Source organism: Pristis pectinata, chromosome 38 (assembly GCF_009764475.1).
Source record: "Pristis pectinata isolate sPriPec2 chromosome 38, sPriPec2.1.pri, whole genome shotgun sequence".
NCBI classification, from domain to species: domain Eukaryota; kingdom Metazoa; phylum Chordata; class Chondrichthyes; order Rhinopristiformes; family Pristidae; genus Pristis; species Pristis pectinata.
Genome location: NC_067441.1, coordinates 1,515,187 through 1,539,254, shown reverse-complemented (window position 1 = coordinate 1,539,254; position 24,068 = coordinate 1,515,187). Strand labels below are relative to the sequence as shown.

The following is a 24,068-nucleotide window of genomic DNA, read 5'->3' as shown; positions in this document are numbered from 1 at the left end:
CAGGTCATTGGAGATGGAGAGGACACGGTGTGTGTTTGTGAGAGAGGGGAGAGGAGCCGAGCGCAGTCTTAAGGTGGAAATCCCTGAACTGAGTCCCACATTGGTTACATAACCTGGTCAGAGGAGTGGGGGTGGAGGGGAAAGAGGAGGAGAAAATACAGGGGCACAGCTCCAGAGACCTGGGTTCGATCCCGACCTCCGGCACTGTGTGTGTGTGTGTGTGTGTGTGTGTGTGTGTGTGTGTGTGTGTGTGTGTGTGTGTGTGTGTGTGTGTGTGTGTGTGTGTGTGTGGAGTTCGCACATTCTCTCTGTCACCGCGTGGGTTTCCCCCAGGGTGCTCCAGTTTCCTCCCACATCCCAACAACGTGCAGGTAGCAGGACAGGCACGGTAGTGTATCGGTTAGCGTAACGCTATTACAGCGCCAGCGGCCCGGGTTCAATTCCCGCCACTGTCTGTAAGGAGTTTGTACGTTCTCCCCATGTCTGCTTGGGTTTCCACTGGGTGCTCCGGTTCCCTCCCACATTCCAAAGACGTACGGGTTAGGAAGTTGTGGGCGTGCTATGTTGGTGCCGGAAGTGTGGCAACACTTGAGGGCTGCCCCCAGAACACTCTATGCAAAAGATGCATTTCACTGTGTGTTTCGATGTACATGTGACTAATAAAGAAATCTTGTCTTAACTTATCAGGGTGAAGTAGCTGCTGTAAATTGTCCCTCGTGTAGGCCGGTGGTGGGAGACTCAGAGGAGTTGATAGGAATGTCGGAGAATGGGATTGAAGGGAATGTTAATTAAGGAATGACATGACCCTCACCACCCGGGACATGCCCTCTTCTCGTTACTACCATCGGGGAGGAGGTACAGGAGCCTGAAGACCCACACTCAACGATTCAGGAACAGCTTCTTCCCCTCCGCCATCAGATTTCTGAACAGTCCACAAACCAATGAACACTACCTCGTTATTCCTTTTTTTTGTATTATTATTTTTGAAATTTATAGAAATTTTATATCTTTGCACTGTACTGCTGCCGCAAAACAACAAATTTTACGTTATCTAAGTCAGTGATAATATACCTGATCCTGCGCTATGGGAGTACTTGTATTCAATCTTCCCTGCTCCAGGGAGATGTGGACACCTCCATCACATCTGCCCAGCTCCAGAGAGAAGGAATGGGAACACTTCTATTTAACCTCCCCAGTTATAATACTATCATACTATCCACTAGTATGATAAGATGGATTCTTGACCTCACAATCTACCTCGTTATGATCTTGCACCTTATTGACTACCTGTAATCGTCATCGTGGCTATCCCGACGTCGAGGATGATGGTCTTTGTTCCGTTGATCTATCCATGGGCTCTCAAGTGTCTTATGAGTCCAATCTTGGCTCTGAAAGTTCTTCCGCATTCAGGACAGGTAGTTCCAGACGGCAGATCGGGCTTTGGTTGCTGCCTCTCTTTCCATTTTCTTCTCTGTTCCTCTAATTCTGCACATCTGTCGGCTTCGAAAGTTGCTGTTCCTTCTCGGATGATGGTTTCCAGAGTTTCCCGTCCTTGGCAGTGGCTTCCCAATTGTTGATGTCGATGTTACATTTCTTCATGTTGGCTTTTAAGACGTATTTGAATCTCTTCTGTTGTCCGCCTCTTTTATGTTTGCCTACTTTAAGCTGGGGGTAGAAGGTTTGTTTCGGCAGACGTTCGTCTTTCATCCGAACAACATGACCGCTCCATCTTAGTTTGTTCTTGATAACGCAGGCTTCAATGCTTGTTGTTTTTGCTTCATTTAGCACGCTGACGTTGGTTCTTCCATCTTCCCAGCTGATATTTAAGATGTTTCGAAGACAGCCCTGATGGAACTTTTCAAGCGCCTTCAGATGTCGTTGGTATGTTGTCCAAGTTTCTGATGCATACAGGAGCGCTGGAATCACCACTGCTTTGGACACTAACATTTTAGCGTCTGTTCAGATGTCATGATCATGAAAGGCTCTTGTTCAGAGACATCCAAAAGCTGTTCCAGCGCATTTAAGACGATGTCAGATCTCATCATTAAGGTCGACATTGGAGGAGAGGTGACTTCCGAGTTGGATTGATGGTTCTATCCGATTTGTCTCAGTTGGTGACGGTTGGTAGATGATCTGAGTCTTCTTGGAATTGATGGTGAGTCCAAGTTTCATGCACGCACGGTGGAAGGCAGTATGGGGGGGTGGGAGGAGGTGGAGGGTGGGGGGAGGTGGGGGGGAGAGAGAGGGGAGGAGGAGGGGAAGTGGTGGGGGAAGGGGGAGGAGGGGGTGGGGGGAGGGGGAAAGGGGAGGGGGAGGGGGAAAGGGGAGGGGGAGGAGGAGGGAGAAGGAGGGTGAGAGGAGGTGGAGGGTGAGGAGGGGGAGGAGGAGGGGGGAGGAGGTGGAGGATGAGGAGGGGGATTGGGAGGGGGAGGAGGGGGAGGGGGGAGTGGGGGAGTGGGAGGGGGAGGGGGGAGGAGGGGGGGAGGAAGGGGGAGGGGGAGAGGGGGAGAGGAGGGGGGAGGGGGGAAGGGGGAGGGAAGGGGGAGGGAAGGGGGAGGGAAGGGGGAGGGAAGGGGGGAAGAGTGGGGAAGGGGGAGGGGGGAGAGGGGGAGGAGGAGGAGGGGGAGGAGGAGGAGGGGGAGGAGGAGGAGGAGGAGGGGGAGGAGGGGGAGGAGGGGGAGGGGGAGGGGAGGGGGAGGGGAGGAGGAGGGGGGTGGGGGGAGGAGGGGGTGGGGAGGAGGAGGAGGAGGAGGAGGGGGGTGGGGAGGAGGAGGGGGGAGGGGGAGGAGGAGGGGGGAGGAGGAGGGGGGGTGGGGAGGAGGGGGTGGGGAGGGGGGGAGGGGGGGAGGAGAGGGGGAGGGGGGAGGGGGAGGAGGGAGGAGGGGAGGAGGGGAGGGGGGTGGGGAGGAGGGGGGTGGGGAGGAGGGGGGAGGGGAGGAGGGGGGAGGGGGGGGAGGAGGGGGGAGGGGAGGAGGGGGAGGGGGGGGAGGAGGGGGGTGGGGAGGAGGGGGGAGGGGGGGAGGGGGGAGGGGGGGAGGGGGGGAGGAGGGGGGGGGAGGGGGGGAGGAGGGGGGGAGGAGGGGGGGAGGGGGGGGAGGGGGGTGGGGAGGGGAAGAGACCAGCCCCAGCTCTGCCTTAAGACGGGCGGTGACGTCACGGGGAGGCGGGGCCTGAGGCCTATATAAGCCGTGCCGGCGGCGCCGCCCCTCAGAGCGGAGCGGAGGTGACAGGATGAGCGACATGGACGTGGAAGCGGGGCTGAAGGACGTGGAGCTGAACGAGGTGGAGGTGGAGCCGGAGAAGCTGCCGATGAACTCGAGCGGCGGCGGCCCGGGCGACAGTAACGGCGCGCTGAAGGCCAAGGCGGCCGAGGCCGAGCAGCCCTTCACCGGCCTGAGCAAGGAGGAGCTGCTGAAGGTGGCCAACACGCCGGGCTGGGTGCGCGTCCGCTGGGCGCTGCTGCTGCTCTTCTGGTTCGGCTGGCTGGCCATGCTGGCCGGCGCCATCGTCATCATCGTGCAGGCGCCGCGCTGCAAGGCGCTGCCCGCCCTGCGCTGGTGGCAGCAGGGCACCGTCTACCAGCTCGACGTCGGCGCCTTCCAGGACTCGCAGGGCGACGGGCGCGGGGACCTGGCAGGTGAGCCGGGCCGCGCCGTGATTGGGGGTCGCCCGGGTGACGGGACCACGAGGGGGAGGGGCGACTGGGTTTTGTGATTGGGGGGGGGTGGTCTCCCCGGGTGACGGGAGCCACGTGGGGCCCCTCGCGGGTAAAGGGGGACGTCGTCTCGGGATTGGGGTCTCCCGGGTGACGGGGCCACGTGGGGAGGGGTAAGTGGGCTTTGTGATTGGATGGGGGGGTCTCCCGGGTGACGGGAGCCACGTGGGGGAAAAGAAACGTCGTCTTGGGATTGGAGGGGGGGGTCTCCCGGGTGATGCTCTCCACTCGGTGATTGGCCGGAGACCAGAGAGACTCCGGAGTTTATTTTGAGGGTGGGAGGATGGTGGTGGGACCGGGGTCTCCGGGGAGACGGTCGGCGGGTGGGTGGGTGCCGAGGTGATGGCTCTTTCCGTGTCGGTCAGCGGCCACCGGTTGCATCAGCATGGTGGGGGCGGGGCTACTCCTGGCGAGCCGCCGGTTGCATCAGCCAAGGAGGGGGCGGGGCTTCTGGGCTGCAAGGGGCGGGGCCAGGGTCTGCAGGTGGGTGGGGGGAGAGGGGGGCATTGGCTGTGGAGGGGGGGGGAGAGAGCAATACATCAATGGCACTGGCAAAGCATGGCTGAGGAAGTGCTGTGGCTCTCAAATATGGGGCTTGAACCCCAGCCCTGGATTCTAAAGGGATGGGTACAGATCCACTTCTTATTTGGATCCAGTTCTTCCTGGGTAGGTGTCATGGGGGGGGGGGGGGGGGTGTAGTTGGCTTTGGGGTTTGCAGTGTGTTTGGGTTTATCAGGGTTGGTGTCTGAGTCCCTTGCCTCTCACACATACAGGAGTACAGCAACGCCTGGAGGAAATTGCTGCTCTCAAGGTTAAAGGTATCGTGATCGGCCCAATTCACCAGAATTCTCCGGACCTGATTAACGAGACAAGCCTGACGGAGATCGAAAGCGTCTATGGCAACATGGAGCAGTTTGACAATTTGCTGGCGGCAGCCCACAGAAAAGGTAATTGAGATGGCTGTAGCTCTGCTTTTGGGGCGGTGGTGGGAGGAGCAGTGTGGGGTTAAAACTCAATATCATCTGTTGCCTTACCTTGGAGGTGCTTGGCACAGGTGAGCTTGGTTCCTGCGGACTCCAGCTCCCAATTAGATTGGTATGGATGATGGGGAGGGGGTGCGTAGTGACTCCCAGCTGGGAGGAAGGAGGGCTGGGATGGCACAGTGGTGCGGCTAACAGATCACTGCCTCACTGTCAGGTACCTGGGTTCCATCTTCAACCAGGTTTATTATTACTGACCTATGTAGTGAAACTTGTTTTGCAGCAGCAGTACAGTGCAAGACATAAAAATTACACATTACAAATAGTGCAAAGAGGAATAGTGAGGTACTGTTCCTGGACTGTTCAGAAATCTGGTGGAGGAGAAGCTGTTCCTGAATTGAGTGTGGGTCTTCAAGCTCCTGTACCTCCCTGATGGTAGTGACAAGAAGAGGGCTTGTCCTGGATGGTGAGTGCCTTCTCAAGGCACTGCCTCTTGATGTCCTTGATGTTGGGGAGGGTTGTTCCTGTGATGAAGCTGGCTGAGTCTACAACCCTCTGCAGCCTCTTGCAATCAGTCAGAATGTTCTCCTCCATACATCTGTAGAAATTTGCAAGACTCTTTGGGGACATACCAAATCCTGACCTGTGTAGAGTTTGTGTGGGTTTCCCCTGGGTGCTCCTGCCTGTTTGGTGGGTTACTTGGCTGCTGTAAATTATTGAGTGTGTAGGTGAGTAGTAGAATCTTGGGGGGTGGGAGTTAATGGGAATGTGCTGAAAATGAGAATTTGGAGAGAATGGGGATTAGTGGGTCACCATGGAGCTGGTGGGCCAAATGGCCTGTCACTGTGCTGTCTCTGACACTGGGGCTGCTGCAATGGTGGATGAGGAGGAAATGAGGCACCACCTGTCCCTTCCGATTCCTCACCCATCGCATTCTGTGTCCATACAGGTATCAAGGTGATTCTGGATCTCACTCCCAACTACAAAGGGAGCCAGGAGTGGTTTGGGATTAACTTCAACGTGACTGACGGGCACCAGGACCTCTTGCGGGTACGTCCCAGTTAATGAGTCTGCCTTTCTGATTTCTTTCCCCTTTTCTGGTCTTGATCCAGCTGTGTAATCTGGAACATAGAATGGTACAGCACAGGAACAGGCCCTTCAGCCCACAATGTTGTGCCCAACTAATTAAACACCTAACTAAACCTCTGCTGACACACTGTCCTCTTTTCTCAGCACATCCATGTGCCTACTTGAGAGCCTCTTAAATGCCACTATGGTATCTGCCTCCACCCCTACCCCAGCAGTGCATTCCAGACACCACCACTTTTCCTTTTTAAGAAAAAACTTGCCCTGCACATCTCCTTTGAACTGTGCCCCCCCCTCCCTTAAATGCATGTCCTCTGGTATCAGACATTTTGACCCTGACTCCTCCCCACTGTCTCCCTGCACTAGCCTGCAGGGGGTCTAGGGTCTCCTTACAGTTTGGGAATAGAGATGGGATTAGATGAGTCTTTCTCTGGGTGGGTAACCCACCAGTACATGACTGGGAGGAATTGCACTCCACACTGCTTTCTACTGGCCAGAACCTGTCACTGCACTGACATCAGCTGTTTACATAGAGGGTTCCCATTTTAAGCAGAAAGTTATCTTGATGGCATGAAACAGTGACGTAGAATCATTGTGGGAGAAGTGGTAATTTCTCCTACTCTTGTCTGAAGCAGAATTGAAGTGACACATGTGTTTTCCACAGGAGAAGGAGGCTTTTCAGTTCTGGCTCCAGAAAGGTGTGGATGGTATACGTCTGGGAGGGATTGAGCAAGTTCTCCATTCTGTGAGTATCAGCAAGGAGTTTCTCTTCCACATCCGGACAGTGCTCAATTCCTCTTTCTTTCTGTTGTTGCAGTATTACTGTAGATCATCACAGAATAAATAATCCTGAGCCAAAGCTGGGTCACACCAGCATGACTGGAATTTAACTCCTGTTAGTAATCTGTAATTTTGGGGGTTGGGGGAGGGAACAGGATCTAGTTTGAGTAATAATGAACACATCACCTGCTGGATTGTTGCGTGGGAGAAGAAATTAATCTGGTTCACTAATGTCCTTTTTTTCTGATCAGATTGGTGCCCAACAAGCTAGTCCCATTTGGCCCATATCCCTCTAAATCTTTCCTATCTGTGCACCTGTCCAACTGTCTTAAATGTTGTATCTGCCTCACTACTTCCTCTGGCAGCTCATTCTATATACCTGCCACCCTCTGTGGGAAGAAATTGCACCTTGGGTCCCTTTTTAAATCTTTCCCCTCTAGCCTTAAACCTGTGCCCTCCATAGTTAAATCTAGTTCCCCCTTCCCTGGGGAACAAGATTGCATTCACCCTATCTGTGTTCATGATTTTATGCACCTCCATAAGGCCACCCCTCAGTCTAAAGTCCTAGCCTGCCCAACCTCTCCTTATAACTCACTCCCTCAAGTCTTGGTAGCATATTCAATTTTCTTCTACACTCTCCAGTTTAATTGTCTTTCCTATAATGGGGCAACCAAAGCAGTACACAATACTCCAAGTGTGGTCTCACCAACAGCTTGTACAATCTCGCCAATGTCTTGTATGATATTGAGTCTATGCTGGCTCTGGGAACATGTTAAATGATCAATGATTTCCTTCTGTAGGTTCCCAGTAGGTTAATGGAATGGCAAAACCTCACCAGGAACTTCTCAGTAGATGAGAAACCAAGGTAAGACTGAGCACCACCCACCCTATACCCTGGTCGTGTGGTTCTGTCTGGATGTTGATGTTAAATCTGTGTTTCTCCCTCCTGTGCCTAGAGTCCTCATCGTTTCCACAGTGATGACCAACCTTGGTGAAATCCTGCAGCTCTTGAACCAATCAGATGTCGACCTGGTCTTCAGCAACTATCTGCATCGGGCCATTGCAATCTCCAACCTGTCTGCAGCTGCTGTCCAGCAAAGTGTGGAGCAATACATCAACGGCACTGGCAAAGCATGGCCAAGCTGGGCTGTACGTAACTCCCCACAATACCTTCTCCCTCCATCTCTTGCTCCCTCTGGTTTTCTCCCCCTTGTTTTGGGAGTGGGAGCTGGCTTGACAAGAGGATTTTGACTGGCCTTCCTTCATGGTTCCATATCTTTGGTTTTCAGGTCTCGGGTCCCAAGATTGGTCACATGGCGACCATGAATGCTAATCTGGCTGGCCTGCTTCCAGTAATGCTGTTCACTCTCCCTGGAACACCCTTCATTTACTACGGCGATGAGATTGGGCTGCAGGGTGACATGGTATGTGTGCAGCTGGGCTCTGCTGGGGTTGGACAGCTGAAGTCTTGTGTGTTGTCCATTTCTGAGCCAGGGGGAGGAGGTGACAGGGTCTGAGGGCTGAAAGGGGCAAGCTAGTTTTGGGTTGTGCTCTAGCACAGTGTGGAAATGGGGCCCTTTGTCCCAGTGTGTCCACGTCAACCACATTGACTAAATCTAGACCTTGGATCCAAGCAGAAAGCCACTGGTCCAGGAATGCAGGCTGTGAGGAGGTTTGATAAGGGTATGTGCAGGGATGATGCTGCTTTCCTTGGCTGAGGCTTGTACAACCAGTGGTCACTGACTCAAGGTTGGCTAATTTAGGAAGGAAATTCTTCACACAAGGCAGTGAGCTCTTGGAATTTACCCAAACAGTCTGTGGAGATGCAGTTAGTATATTTGAAGGAGATTAGATTATTAGATATTGAATTATTGCAGGAAGGTAGGTTTAAAAAAAAGTCATTGAAATGGTAGAAGGCTGAGAGCCAAGTAGCCTACTCCTGCCTTTGTGTACTGGGACCTGAGCCAGGGCTGGAATCTGTTAATGCTTACTGGGGTGTTTTGGGAGGATGGGTGATTGAGCCCAGTACATGGGAGGGAACTCATCCCTCCCCCTCCCCCAGAGGGATGTTTCTTTGTGGGAATCAAAGTTGGTTCATGCTGAACTGAGTCCCACTTTCTGCCTTGTGCTCACTTATGCAGCCGGGCCAGACACCATGGATGTTGTGGAATTCCTCGGAAAATGCCGGCTTCACCTCCCAGCTCAGCAACCGCCCAAAGCCCAGCTTCAACAGAACAGTGGAGGTTAGTGTTTGATGGGAACTGTGTGGTCCTCTTACAGGACTTTGTAAATTTCACATGCACTGGCTCCTTTGATGGGCCCTTTGATTTGAGAGCATTCTATGTAAGATGTCGTTCCTGCTCTTGCATTGGAAGAGTTTCAACAGTACTTTGTGGGAATTAATTGGCAGCTGGGTATTCCAGGGTGTTCTGATGTGGCCTGGCAGTGGTTTGAGTGCCATGGCCAAAAAACATCAGCACCTCAACTTCCTCAGAAGCCTAAAGAAATTTGGCATGTACCCTTTGACCCTCAAATATAGATCCACCATAGAAAGCATCCTATCTGGATGCATCACAGCTTGGGGGGTACAGCAACTGCTCTGCCTGAGACCACAAGAAACTGCAGAGTTGTGAACACAGCCCAGCATGTCACAGAGACCAGCCTCACCTACGTGGACTCTGTCTACACTTCCTGCTGCCTCAGTAAAGCAGCCAACATAATCAAAGACCTTACCCACCCCTGGACATTCTTTCTTCTACCCCCTACCCCCAAATCAGGCAGAAGATACAAGTCTGAAAGCACGTAGCACCATGCTCAAGGGCTGTTAAGACTATTGACTACTTCTGTAGTACAAGGTGGTCTCTTGATCTCAATCTACCTCATTGTAGCCCTTGCACATCGTCTGCTTGCACTGCACTCTGTGATTACATCACTTTATTCTGCATTCTGTTATTGTTTTCCCTTGTACTACCTCAAACTACTGATGTGGTGAAATGATCTGTATGGACTGCATGCAAAAATTTCTCACTACCTCAATAATAAACGAAGTTACCTATTTTTCTTCCCTCCAGGGTCAGAAATCTGACAGTAACTCTCACCTGTCACTATTCAAGAAGCTGAGCCTGCTGAAGGTGAAGGAGCGCTCACTGCAGTTCGGCGAGTTCCGGTCGGTGTACAGCTCGGGCAGCGTCTATGCCTACCTTCGGGCGTGGGACCAGAGTGACCGCTTCATGGTTTTGCTCAACTTCGGCACAGAGCCCACAACCATCTCTCTCCGAGGAGAGGACCTCCCTGCAAAGGCCAGTGTGGAGCTCAGCTCCTTGACCTCCAGGTCGGAGGAGGCAGTTGAGTTGACCACAGTCAGCCTCGGTGGAGGAGAGGGTCTGGTGTTGAAATTCCCCTTTGTTCCTTGAAGTTGCACACCTCCTCCCCTCAAGTCTCACAGTGACTGTTTGATTCAGTGTGTGGAGAGGGGATCGATCCCTGGGTCACCTTGTGACTTTCACATTCCATTGTGCACTGGTTTAACAAATGCCAATTTTCCATTCGTATTGTCTTGTGTTTCTCATCTGGATGCTGAGCAGTTTCTGCAATCTCCTTCCTTGTGATCAGAGCACCCTTTAGCACGACCTGCAGGGAGTGTGACACTGGTCTGAATCCAGCTGGTCAGAGGGAGTCTACTTTTTAATTTAAAACCCAACTGTGGCCCCTTCTGACTGAGGACTTGGTGACTTTATTTCTCTGGACCCAACCTCAGACATCTGGTTGGGGGTGAAATGTCCAATATCGACAAAACACTACACTGGTGATGTGGATGTAGGAGGGTTAGGAGCTGAGGACAGCCCCTTTTAAGATTATTGCTAATCTGACTGACCATATTGAGCCTGTTCATGGCTCCAACTCTTCTACTAAATAGATAACCCTGTTGGTTTTCTGCCTGTGCACCACACACTGGCAATGGGGAGGGGGGGGGGAAAGAGATGAAGGCTTCACTTGAGCCTGGGGTCTTGGGCTGTTGCTTGCATAAAGGCCAAGGGCTGATTTTTGTTTGGTTCTCTGCTGTTAAGGGAGCAGTGGCCAAGCTCGTCCTGACAATATTGCCCAGCTTTGAAGATAAATGAGGGAACTGTGGTTGAAAGTGGGCTAAAGACGCACAAAAATAGAAGAGCTAACAGTGGGAACACTCCCCTTATTCCCACACATCCTTGAGTTAAGCAAGTGGCATTGCTGTTAAAACAAGGCCATAAGATTGTGGTTCATCTTCAAATGGCTTTCAGACACCAATGCCTCCTGCAATGGTGTGGTTGATTGCCAGTGATGCTGTCCAACAGCCTCATCCAATACAACTGCTTCACTTTGAGTCAAAGTTGGCTGTTATAAACCCCTCTTCCAAATGGGACCTATGAATAAAAACACTTTTAATTTTTAAAAGAAACAAGTGATTTTTTTTTAAGAAACTGGCCACTATAAATACAAACAAAATACTGGAAATTCTCAGCAGGTCGGGCAGTATCTGTGGAGCAAGAAGCAGTTAATGTTCTAGTTGAGCAATCATGAAGTATTAACTCTGCTTCTTGCTCCTGAGGTACTTCCTGAGCATCTTTTGGGTTTTAAATTTCAGATTTCCATTTTGCAGTTCTGCTTTTTAATCCCAGCTTTGAGGACTGACTCTGACCTGCAGATTCTGAGGCTACATTCTGGCCAGAGCTCCCAGACTGACTCGGTTCCTGAGTGTGGAAACTGCCCAGATTAATGGTGGCAGAAACTAACACTTGTCTCTGCCTCTGCAGCTTGCTCTCATCTACCTTTTGGTCATTAGCTGGATGTTGGAGTTTGTCTGATTGGCAAGCTTTAAGTATTTTTAAACTGGATTTTTCATATTTTTTTAATCTTTTGTTTCAATAAAAATAACTTGGAAAGCAAATAAGATCTAAAGATGTGTTACAGCTGAGTTGCAGTATCAAGAACAAACTGTCCATGGATGGGATGAGGTTGGATGGACAGTCTTTTTCCCCAGGGTTGGGGAATCAAAACCTCAAGGGCACACATTTGAGAGTGAAAAAAATTTAAAAGGGACCTGAGGGGCAACTTCATCCAGACTTGAGCATGTAGGAAACAAGCTGCCAGAGGAAGTGGAGGTGGTACATTAACAGCATTTAAAACAGTTGGATGGATAGGAAAGGTTTAGAGGGATATGGCACCAGCTTAGATGGGCATCTTGGTTGGCATAGATCACCAACTGGGAAAGTTAAATAGATTAATCTTGGAAGAGCTAATATCCAAAAGAGTACCTTTGAAATGCCTGGATTGTAGCTTTTAAAAGGAAAAATCTGGTTCACTGATAACCTACAGGGAAGGAAAGCTGCTGTCCTTAGCTGATCCAGTCCAAATCTGCTTCTAGCTCCACTTGTGCAGGCATGGTAGTGTAGCAGTTAGCGTAACACTATTACAGTTCAAATTTGGCTGCTGTCTGTAAGGAGTTTGTATGTTCTTCCCATGTCTGTGGGTTTCCTCCCACATTCCAAAGATGTATGGGTTAGGAATTGTGGGCATCCTATGTTGGCACCAGAAGCATGGCAACACTTGCAGGCTGACCCCAGAACACTACGCAAAAAAGATGCATTTCAGTGTGTTTTGATGTACATGTGACCAATAAAGGTATCATCTCCAGAGCCTCTCTGGTTTGAGAACTACTGGGTCACAAGAAAGACATCTGTTTGGCAAATGAATGAAAAGATAGCTGAGATTAGTTTGTTATAATACACCAGGGTGCAATGAAATTCCTTGTTTGTATGAAGCTCAGTAAATGGTATACGTGGAAATGCTAAATATAAATGCAATGAGCACAAAGGTGGTGCAGTTTGGAGTAATGCAAAACTAAATGCTAAAGTGACAATGGAATAACTGAGAAAGTAGCGAGTCCAAGAAGGTGGCAGCACCACTGGGAGGGGGATGTGAAAGAGGTGATTGGTTCAGGAATGTGACAGCCGTGGGGAAGAAGCTGTAGCCTGGCTGTCTGGGCTTTCAAGCTCCTGTATCTTCTAGAAGGGAACGGCCAGGGTGGCAGGCATCCTTGACGATACTGTTAGCCTTCCTGATGCGATGGACTGGATGGAAGGAAGTGACGAGCCTGGGATGGTCTGGGCAGCATTGAAGTGCTGCGGGAGCACTGCAGCGGTGAGAGGTCACTACACAGATCCATGCAGAGACTTTTAACCTTACTTGCCAGTGTCCTGTGGGCAGAGTAAGGAACAGACTGTTTGTCCCAGGATTCTGAACAACTTTGTTTCACTTTTTAACAAAAAACAAATGATCTGTCCAGTAACAAACTACTGTGGCACCTTGTAAACTGGCTACAACAGTTCCTACAATACCACACTTCCAAATGTACCATTTTGAGTGGAGTTGCTTTGATATCCGAGAAAGCAAGAACATTGTGGAAGTACATCTTTGAAAGAACATTTCTGTTGTCTCTATGTAACTGTTTAATAATTGCTGCATACGTTTGGAGCAGGAGGAGACATCTGGTCCCCTCAGCCTGCTCCTCAATCCATGGGCAGCACATTAGAGACCCAGGTTAAACCTGACCTCGGGTACTGTCTGTGTGTGGGCCCTGTGCCAGCCATTCTGGACGTCCCATTTCCCAGCACTTGGTCATTGCTGTATCTGACCTCATGGTTTTCCCCCGGGTGCTCCAGTTTCTCCCACATCCCAAAGGGTGCAGGCTGGTAGGTTAATTGGTCACTAGGTGGGTGGTGGGAGAATCGGGGGGAGTTAATGGAAATATTTTAAGAATTGAAGATTAATGTTAGATTAGTGTAACTAGGTGGCTGACGGTCAGCATGGACAGTGGGCCAAAGGACCTGTTTCCATACAGTGACTCATCATCTACCTCAAATCTACCCCGTGTTCCTCAACATTCCAGAACTCTGGTTCTGGTCGCCTCATTATAGGAAGGATGTGGAAGCGTTGGAAAGGGTGCAGAGGAGATTTATCAGGATGCTGCCTGGTTTAGAGGGTATGCATTATTAGGAGAGACTAAGGGAGCTGGGGCTTTACTCTTTGGAGAGAAGGAGGATGAGGGGAGACATGATAGAGGTGTACAAAATATTAACAGGAATAGATAGAGTGGATAGCCAGCACCTCTTTCCCAGGGCACCAATGCTCAATACAAGAGGGCACGTCTTTAAAGTAATGGGTGGGATGTTCAAGGGAGATGTCAGAGGGAGGTTTTTCACCCAGAGAGTGGTTGGGGCATGGAATGCGCTGCCTGGGGTGGTGGTGGAGGCAGGTACACTGGTCAAATTCAAGAGATTGCTGGATAAGCATAGGGAGGAATTTAAAATAGAGGGATATGTGGGAGGCAGGGGTTAGATAGTCTTAGGTGAGGTTTAAAGGTCAGCACAACATTGTGGGCCGAAGGGCCTGTATTGTGCTGTACTGTTCTATGACTGAACCTTCACAACCCTCCAGAGCAGAGAGTTCCAAAGTTTCACTGTCCTCTGAAGAAATTTCCCCTAATCACCCCTAAATGGCTTCTCCCTTATCCTGAGACTGATCCTGACTGTAGACCCCTCAGCCAGGGGAAATATTCTCTCTGAATACATCCTGTCAAGCCATAGTCATACCTGGTGGAACTGGGCCCTGTGCCAGCCATTCTGGATGTCCCATTTCCCAGCACTTGGACATTGCCTTCCATCCACGATATCTCAAGTGCTCATCTGACTACTTAGATGTGAGAGTCTCTGCCTCTGCCACACCATCGGGAAAAATTCTTACTCAAATCCTCTGTAAACCTCCCATACCTTACCTTGAATCTTTCCCCTCTGGTTATGGATTCCTGCTACGGGGAAAGGTTTCTCACTCGCTGCTCTGTTTATGCACCTCATCATTTAGTATTCCTCAGTCATGTTCCCCCCTCAGCCTCCTCGCTAACCCAGCCTGACCAGTCTCTACTCAATTGAAACGCTCCATCCCAGGCAACATCCCATCGAACCTACTCTGTGCTCTGTAAGAATTTTGTACTTGTCAGTGAGCTACCTTCTCATCTTCTAAACTCGAGAGAGTATAGTCCTGGACTTAGGCACATAGGTGCTGAAGCTGATGGTTGTAGGAACGCAGGTCTTCCTGAACCTGGTGGTGTGGGACTTCAGGCTTCTGTACCTCCTGCCTGATGGTAGCTGCGAGTAGAGGACGTGATCTGGATGGTGGGAATTCTTGATGATAGATGCTGCCTTCTTGAGGCAGCGTGTCCTGTAGCTGCTGTCAGTGGTGGGGAGGGCTGTGCCCACTGCAGCCTCTTGCGTTCCTGTGCATTGGAATTGCCGTACCAGGCCGTGACGCAGCCAGTCAGGATACATTCAATAGTACATCTGCAGAAGTTTGGTGACATGCCAAATCTTCTAAGAAAGTAGAGGTGCTGGCGTGCCTTCTTCATGATTGCGTCTATGTGCTGGGCCCAGGACGAGTCATCTGAGATGTTGACACCCAGGAATTTAAAGCTGCTGACTCTCTCCACCTCTGACCTACCAATGAGAACTGGGACGTGGTCTCCCAACTTCCCCCTTCTGAAGTCAACAATTAGCTTCTTAGTATTATTGAAACTGAGCGTGAACGCAGAAGATGCATCTCACTGTGTGTTTCCATGTACATGTGACTAATAAAGATCTTATATTAATTGTGGCACCACGCAACTGGATATCCGACCTCACTCCTGTACGCTGAGTCATCGCCACACGTGATTTGGCCAACAACAGTGGTGTCAGCAAATTAGTAGATGGTACTGCAGTTGTGCTTAGTGACACAGTCGTGGGTGTAAAGAGAGTAGAGCAGGGGGCTAAGCTCACGTCATTGAGGTGTTGATGGTCAGTGAGGAGCCATTGTTACTCAGTCATACTGTGAAGGATCCAGTTGCAAAGGGAACGACAGAGGCCCAGGTCTGGGAGCTTGGTGATCAGCTTAGAGGGGATGATTGTCAATGCCCAGCAGCCTGGCGTATGCATTACTGTTGTCCAGATGGTCCAGCACAGAGTGGAGATCCAGTGAAAGAGCATCTGCCATTGACCTGTTGTGACGGTCGGCACATTGAAGGGAATTGGACGCCACTGGAGAGAGAGTAAGTTGCAGGGCTGCTGGGATAACATGGGGAACATGGAGAGAGTCATACACGGTAGTGTAGCGGTTAGTGTGACACTATTACAGCACCAGCGACCCGGGTTCAATTCCGGCCGCTGTCTGTAAGGGGTTCGTACGTTCTCCCCGTGTCTGCGTGGGTTTCCTCCGGGTGCTCCGGTTTCCTTCCACATTCCAAAGACGTACGGGTTAGGAAGTTGTGGGCATGCTATGTTGGCGCCGGAAGTGTGGTGACACTTGGGGGCTGCCCCCAGAACACTCTACGCAGAAGATGCATCTCACTGTGTGTTTCGATGTGCATGTGACTGATAAAGATCTTATCTTATGTCAGTCAGTCTTATGTCAGTGATGAGCATTTTTTCTTTGTTGCCACAGACTCAGTGGACTGAATCTTTGCCTGACACGATGTATTTCCACAGAGGGAACGGAGCAAATTTCCCAGTGACTGGTTCTGGGAGTGGCAGGTTCACCTCGAGGAGAGATTGAGCAGACCATAGAGGGATGGAGGGATAGAGTAGCTTTACAGGGATGGAGGGAAGGAGGAGGGACAGAGGGATGGAGGAGGGAAGGCGGGATGGAGGGACAGATGGAGGAGGGATGGAGGGGACAGAGGGAGGGAGGGAGGGGACGGAGGGAGGGACAGAGGAGGGAGGGGACGGAGGGAGGAGGGACGGGGACAGAGGGAGGGGAGGAGGAGGGATGAGGGATGGAGGGAGGAGAGGAAGGAGGGAGGGAGGGGATGACGGATGTGGAGGGAGTGAGGTGAGGAGGGAGAGAGGGATGGGGAGGGAGGGGAGGAGGAGGGATGGAGGGAGGGATGAGGGATGGAGTGAGGAGGAGGGAGGGAGGAGGGGATGGATGAGGGATGGAGGGGAGGGATGAGGGAGGGAGGGAGGAGGGGATGGAGGGGGAGGGATGAGGGATGAGAGGGAAGGAGGAGGGGAGGGAGGGAGGAGGGATGAGGGAGGGAGGAGGGGAGGGAGGGGGAGGGATGAGGGGGGAAGGGGAGGGATGAGGGAGGGGAGGGGGGGAGGGAGGAGGGGGAAGGATGAGGGAGGGAGGGAGGAGGGGGAGGGATGAGGGAGGGAGGGAGGAGGGGGAGGGATGAGGGAGGGAGGGAGGGGGAGGGATGAGGGAGGGAGGGAGGGGGATGAGGGAGGAGGGAGGGGGATGAGGGAGGAGGGAGGGAGGGGGAGGGATGAGGGAGGGAGGGGAGGGATGAGGGAGGGGAGGGGAGGGAGGGAGGAGGGATGAGGGAGGGAGGAGGGGAGGGAGGGGGAGGGATGAGGGGGGAAGGGGAGGGATGAGGGAGGGGAGGGGGGGGAGGGAGGAGGGGGAAGGATGAGGGAGGGAGGGAGGAGGGGGAGGGATGAGGGAGGGAGGGAGGAGGGGGAGGGATGAGGGAGGGAGGGAGGGGGAGGGATGAGGGAGGGAGGGAGGGGGATGAGGGAGGAGGGAGGGGGATGAGAGAGGAGGGAGGGAGGGGGAGGGATGAGGGAGGGAGGGGAGGGATGAGGGAGGGGAGGGGAGGGAGGGGGAGGGGAGGGAGGGGAGGGATGAGGGAGGAGGGAGGGGGAGGGAGGGGAGGGGAGGGGAGGGAGGGAGGGGGAGGGGAGGGAGGGAGGGGGGAGGGGAGGGAGGGGGAGGGGAGGGGGAGGGAGGGGGGGGGAGGGGAGGGATGAGGGAGGGGAGGGATGAGGGAGGGGAGGGATGAGGGAGGGGAGGGATGAGGGAGGGAGGGGAGGGAGGGATGAGGGAGGGAGGGGAGGGAGGGGGAGGGGAGGGGAGGGAGGGGAGGGAGGGGGAGGGGAGGGAGGGAGGGAGGGGAGGGGGGAGGGGGAGGGGGAGGGAGGGGGAGGGAGGAGGGAGGGAGGGGGAGGGGGAGGGGAGGGGAGGGAGGGAGGGGAGGGGGGAGGGAGGGGGAGGGGGGAGGGAGGGGGAGGGGAGGGGAGGGGAGGGAGGGGGAGGGGAGGGGAGGGAGGGAGGGGGAGGGGAGGGAGGGGGAGGGGAGGGGAGGGAGGGGGAGGGGGGAGGGAGGGGGAGGGGAGGGGGGGAGGGAGGGAGGGGGAGGGGAGGGGAGGGGGGAGGGAGGGGAGGGGGAGGGGAGGGGAGGGAGGGGGAGGGGAGGGGAGGGAGGGGGAGGGAGGGGAGGGAGGGAGGGGGAGGGGAGGGGAGGGAGGGGGAGGGGAGGGGAGGGGAGGGAGGGAGGGGGGGAGGGGGAGGGGGAGGGGGAGGGGGAGGGGGGAGGGAGGGAGGATCCACATTGACCGGGGGCTGAGGTGATGCAACGGCGGGAGCTGCGGCTGGGAAGACGTCACTTCCTGGATACCGCCCGCGTGACGGCGGACTGGTCACGTGCCCGCCTCCATTTCCGGTGCCCTTTGCCGCAGCCGCTCCGCCATGTCGGCCGCTCTCCGAGGGATCGCCCGCCTCGCCCCGGCGCTGCTCCCGCCGCGGGCCGGCTACACCACCAAGGCAGCCCGCAGCCCGGTCGGCACCGCGGTGAGTGCGGCGGGCGGGGAGGGAGAACCCGGCGCGCCAAGGCCGCAAGCCTCGGGGTCGCCTGAGCCGAGGGCCCGGGGAGGGGAGGGTCCGGGCCCGGGGAGGGGAGGGGAGGGGAGGGGAGGGTCCGGTCCCGGGCCCGGGGAGGGGAGGGTCCGGCCCGGGTGCTGGCTGCTGCTTCGGCCGCCGGGAGGCTCTGGGCTCCCCGTCTGAGACCGCGGAGACCTCCCCCTCCCCCTCCCGGGCCTTTACCCGCTCACTGCAGCAGGGCGCGGCCGCTCGGCCCCTCCTTCCTGGTCTGCATCGTGGTGGAGCCGCCTCAGCGCCCCCGCCCTGCAGCAGCCCCCTCACTACCCAACGGGGACTGCGGGATTCCTTGAATATCCGACAATAACTTCGGGGTTTCTTTAATAATCAACAGACATGAGGGGCAGAGATACGGTCACAGTCTTTCCCCCAGGGTAGGGGAGCCTCAAACCAGAGGGCACAGGGTGAAGGTGAGAGGGGAAGGATTTAAAGGGGACCTGAGGGGCAACGTCTTCACCCAGAGGGCGGTGGGTGTGTGGAATGGGCTGCCACAGGAGGTGGGAGAGGTGGGTACGGTTATAATGTCTAAAGGGCATTCAGTTAGTGAGGAGACAAGAGACCGCAGGCACTGGAATCCGGAGCAGCACATCCAGCTGGAGGAACTCAGCCGGTCGAGCGGCATCTGTGAAGGGAAGTGGACGGTCGACGTTGCAGCAGGACGAGCTCAGATAGACCTCTTGGTCGGTGTGGATGTGCTGGTCTGAAAGGCCTGTTTCCGTGCTGTATAACCGACTCTGATCCATCGAGTTCTGTCTTGAGAATGCCAGGCAGCCGAGATTCCCTACTCCCCTGCGGGAGACGAAATTGGTGAATGTGCTCAGCCCTGATTATGATGCTGAGAGGCAGCCTGGATTTCCAGAAGGGAAGTTGTGTTTGACAGACCTACTGTGGTTTTTGAGGATGTAGCTGGTATAATGGATACAGGAAACTAGAGGATGTGTAGTTGGACTGTCAGAAAGTCTTTGAAGATTAGTGTGTAAAATTTCAGTACATACAATGGGAGGTAATAGATTGGAATAAAAATTGCTTGAAGGGCAGGAATTAGTAAGAATAAATGGTCTTTTCTGGGGTATCTGGTGAGGGACCACAGGGGTTCCTGTCCCCGGGTGATTGTGCTCCCAGTACAAGTCTGCCTTGGAGCCTTGTCCCTGATTTTCCTCTGCACACTAAACCCAATGGTGTAATTGCCTGTTTACACCTGAACTCTGGCATCCAGCACTGCGTGTACTCAAGCTAAACATCTGGAATCCCACTGAAACGTCGACCGTCCACTTCCCTTCACAGATGCTGCTCGACCGGCTGAGTTCTTCCAGCTGGTTGTGTTGCTCTGGATTCCAGTGCCTGTGGTCTTGTGTCTCCCTCTAACCAAATGCCCTTTAGACATAACTGTACCCACCTCTACCACCTCCTCTGGCAGCCAGACTTTTTGTCCCTATTTGACCCCAGTTTAAGGTACCGCCTTTCACCCGACTCCACCTCTGCCCCAGCTCGTCTCCTGTAAACCCTGTCTGTGTCTCTCTCACCTCCAGCCGTGATGATTCCAACGCCCTCCTGGCTGGTTCCCCTCAGCCTGTTCAACAGAACCACGAGCTCATGCAGAGCTGTTACATGTAACGTGCTTGATCCATACTGCCTATAAACAATGCTTCATCTTTTAAAATACCTGTTTTCAGATCCATCCAGTCTCTCTTCAATCTTCAGACAAAAGTTATCTGCTGTTCCATTCCTTGCCATTTTTCATACCTGGTTCCCGTCACCCCCAACATCTTAAGCATTGCATTTGCCTGTCTGCGTACCTAGACCCTGACAGCTCTCTGTAGAGCTACCTCTTCCACCAAGGTTTGCTCATCTGTGCTATCATCTCCTTTTTGAACCATCAAATTTCATTCAGTGATACTTGAATTCACTTGGGAGCTCTTGCCATGTGAGGTTGCTATACAAATGAAAGTTGTAATGGTCACATGATACTCTGAGCAGGTAGATAGATTGCAGTGGGATGTGGGGAGCTGGGATTTGCCCCACTGCTCAGTTAGTGTAGGCTGCCCACACAGCACAGCTGCTTCCTCTCAGTTCCAGAGACCTGGGTTCGATCCTGACCTCCGGCTCTGTCTGTTCGTGTGTGTGCAGAGTGTGCCTGTTTTCCCTGTGACCGCGTGGGTTTCCCCTGGGTGCTCCGGTTTCCTCCCACATCCCAATGAAGTGCGGGGTCGGTGGGTTAATCGGCCGCTGTAAATTACGCGTCCCCCCCCGTGTGTGTGGGTGAGGGGTAGAATCTGGGGGGAGTGTGGGGATCAGTGTAAATGTTGGTTGGCGAGGGCAATGGGCTGAAGGGCCTGTTCCTGTGCTGTACCTCTATGGCCGGGGGATCAAAAACAAGAGGGCATCATTTTAAGGTGAGAGGTTGGGGCTTTAAAAGGAATCTTGGGGGTAAATCTTTTAAAGAGTGGTTAATATCTGGAACACAGTACCAGAGGAGGTGCTAGAATCAGAGATGATGGCTACATTTTAGTAGTATTTAGATTTAAAAGGTAAGGCACAGAAGGAAATGGTCTTAATCTGGGTAAGTGGGATCAGTGTAGATGGCAGAGGTGGACATGGAGGTGGTGGGTACAGCTCCAAGGCAAGCCCTCCACGTATACTGATCATGTTTGCTCTCTACTCTCCCCACCTGCCACAGGAGACTGTCATTGCATTGAGCACCATATCCACTGTGATGCTGGTGCCAGCAGCCTGGTTCCTTGCCAACATTGAGAGCTTCAAGAAACGGGAATGATGATCCGTGGCCTGGGAGCAGAGTCCGAGACCCATCTCCACCTCCACACTCCACTCACCCTGTCAACCTGGGACCCTGTCAATCAACATTCCGAGTGCTCATAACCTGTGGCCATCTCACGAGTTGGCTGTCTTTGAAATGCAATGTTAAATGCTTCTTTTGTTGAACTGATGTTCATTAAATTAAATTTACATCTCTGAAAGTTGTATACAGTCTGTGTTTGAGAACAGAGAGCTGGGTGGCTGAGAGCCCAAGCTCCTAAACATATTAATCCCAGCCCTAGAGGGTTGATTTTAGGGAGTGTGTTCATGCCGGGAGAGACCCTGAGGGCTGAACTCCACTGTGGGTGGACTTTGGGCTCGGAATTCTGAATGGAAATGTTTATTGGGAGCTCCCGAATCCTCACTCCGGCTTCCCTGACAGTGGCCACGCAAGTAGATAGGGTGGTGAAGAAGGTGTATGACATGTTTGCTTTCATTGGTCAGGGCATAAGAGAAAGGAAGTCACGATGCAGCTGTATAAAATTTTGGTCAGGTCGCACTTGGAATATTGTGTGTAATTCTGGTTGCCCCATTACCGGTAAGGATGTGGAACCTTTGGAGGGGGTGCAGGAGAGGTTCACCAGGACGCTGCCTGGATTAGAGGGCATGAGCTATAAGGAGAGGTTGGACAGACTTGGGTTGTTCTCTCTGGAGCAGCAGAGGCTGAGGGGAGAGCTGATGGAGGTTATGAGAGGCACAGATAGGGTAGACAGAATCTTCCAACTAGGGTAGAAATGTCAAGTACTAGAGGACATGCATTTAAGGTGAGAGTGGGAGGTTTAAGGGGGATGTGCAGGCAGGTTTTTTTGCACAGTGTGGGTGTCTGTAAGGGGCTGCTGGGGTGGGGGAGGCAGACACAATAGTAAGAGACTTTTAGACAGGCACATGAACATGCAGAGGATGGGGGGGGTGCGATCTGGACCAGAGAGATCTAGTTTAATTGGGCATCATGTTTGGCATAGACATTGTGGGCTGAAGGGCCTCTTCCTGTGCTGTACTGTTCTAGGTTCTATTCCCAAGGTTCTGTGGTATCCATGTCTGTGTGGGGGAATAAACACCAGATTTCCACAGGCCAGGCACACACTTGCTCATCTCACTGTTTGCCAAGTGAAACCAAAGATTTTAATTGATAATTGGGGATGCCCAAAATCTGAGTGAGTGCTCTCCAGTCGGACACCCTGGGAGGTGTGAAGGGAGTGTCTCCTAATCCAGGGTAGGTGGGGAGCCAGGGATAGTGCCGAGAGTATGTGTCAATGCCTGACGGTGAATCTGGAGCTTGGGATGTGCCAAGTCAGTGTTTCCTGTTTGGAGGAGGGAGCCTTCCTGTTGGAGGTGGCACGCTGAGGGAGTGCTGAACTGTCAGAGGTACCACCCTCTCACATGGACGTAAATGAGCCCATGGTCATTTGGACAGAAGAGTGGAGGAGTTGTCCTGAGTCCCAGCCCATCTTTGCCCCTCACTGAGAGTAAATGAAAACAGCTTCTCTTAGCAGTGACTTGCAAATACCAATAATGATTTGGCTCTACTGGATTGCTGTGTGTATATCGGCTGGAACAATCAAAAATCAAAACAGCTTCTCTTAGCAAATGCCTCTGGTTCTGATGATTCACGTGGATCATCAGAACCAGAGGTGTTTGCTAAGGGAAGCTATTTTCATTTACTCCCCCCTCCCATTGGGCAGAAGATACAAAAGCCTGAGAACACGTACCACCAGGCTCAAGGACAGCTTCTACCCCGCTGTTATAAGGCTATTGAACAATAGTACAATAAGATGGACTCTTGACCTCACAATCTACCTCATCATGGCCCTTGCACCTTATTGTCTGCCTGCACTGCACTTTCTCTGTAACTGTAACACTTTATTCTGCATTCTGTTATTGTTTTCCCTTGTACTACCTCAACGTACTGATGTGACGAAATGATCTGTATGGATGGCATGCAGAACAAAGTTCTTCGCTGTACCTCAGTACATGTGACAATAATAAATACATTTACAATTTACCAGTTTAGTTTACCAATTTTCCTCAGATAGCTCAGTTACGATTAACAAGTCTTCGGTACCCTCCCTCAACTGGCACCGCCATCACTCTTGGTATAACGACAACGTTTAAAAGACACTTGGACAGGTCCATGGATAGGAAAGGTTTAGAGGGATATGAGCCAAACGTGGGCAAATGGGACTAGCTTGGATGGGCACTGTGGTTGGCATGGACCAGTTGGGCCAAAGGGCCTGTTTCCCTGCTGTGTGACTCTGTGACTCTGTAAGACAATAAACTCGACCACACTGGCTAAGTTATTTTGCACCATTGTGACTGAGGTTCCAGACCAGACTGATTTTGCCACTTGACACATCAAACATGGTCACGGGAATATTTGGTCTCTAGCAATAATTGGGATATTTGTAAATTCGTAGAGTTAGCCCTCACACCACTCATCTTGAGTGTCTGGGTCCCTTTGCCTCTTGTGAATGACTTTGTCCCAGCAAAGGTGTTTGAACCTTCAGAGGTGTCTTGTCACTTACAGTGTGCTCCCATGTCATTCAATGGAACCATTTGACAGACACAAAATATTGAGTAAACAATGTCACTGTTGCAGTTGAAATTGTATTGAATCACCTGCTTTGTTCTTTGGAGTATAAAAACTCGACGTACTTTGAGTTTGGAGAGACTCCACTGAGAGGGTCTCCAGGAGAATGCCTGCTTATGGTGATGAATTAAGACCATATCAACCATGTTCAGTATCTCTCCAGCCATTCAGTTCAGCAGTCACAACAGGCCCTTCTGTGGCATGAATGCAGCTTAGCACTTCCCTGCATGTTGGAGTGTTGCCCAGGTCTTGCTGCATGTGGGCATGGGCTACGTCAGTTTCTGAGGAGTTGTACCCTCAGTGGAACTACCCCACCCTAACCTTTAGCCTTAACTACCATCCTTGTAAAAATTGTGTATAATTTATGATTTTGTTGTGAATGTTG

General features: G+C 52.6%; 1 protein-coding gene and 1 long non-coding RNA gene across 2 annotated transcripts; both read left to right on the top strand.

Moving 5' to 3' along the window:
* The first annotated feature begins 3,200 nt into the window (after positions 1-3,200).
* slc3a2b (solute carrier family 3 member 2b) lies at positions 3,201-11,011 on the top strand. The gene is made up of 9 exons (XM_052045001.1): positions 3,201-3,637; positions 4,489-4,662; positions 5,645-5,745; positions 6,446-6,526; positions 7,362-7,426; positions 7,518-7,710; positions 7,851-7,985; positions 8,703-8,804; positions 9,633-11,011. The coding sequence occupies exons 1-9, from the start codon at positions 3,232-3,234 to the stop codon at positions 9,972-9,974; spliced, it is 1,599 nt and encodes a 532-aa protein (XP_051900961.1). The 5' UTR covers positions 3,201-3,231; the 3' UTR covers positions 9,975-11,011.
* A 6,978-nt stretch (positions 11,012-17,989) lies between these two features.
* LOC127586964 (uncharacterized) lies at positions 17,990-21,257 on the top strand. Its single transcript, XR_007958731.1, has 2 exons — positions 17,990-18,195; positions 20,960-21,257. It is a non-coding gene; the product is annotated as an uncharacterized LOC127586964 (long non-coding RNA).
* The last annotated feature ends 2,811 nt before the right edge of the window (positions 21,258-24,068 follow it).

Bases quoted from the DNA above. Each gene is read 5' to 3' on its own strand.
- slc3a2b (XM_052045001.1), top strand. From the start codon at position 3,232: ATGAGCGACATGGACGTGGAAGCGGGGCTGAAGGACGTGGAGCTGAAC. The intron at 6,527-7,361 runs GTGAGTATCAGC...TTCCTTCTGTAG, and splicing joins TTGAGCAAGTTCTCCATTCT to GTTCCCAGTAGGTTAATGGA. The intron at 7,711-7,850 runs GTACGTAACTCC...TTTGGTTTTCAG, and splicing joins AAGCATGGCCAAGCTGGGCT to GTCTCGGGTCCCAAGATTGG.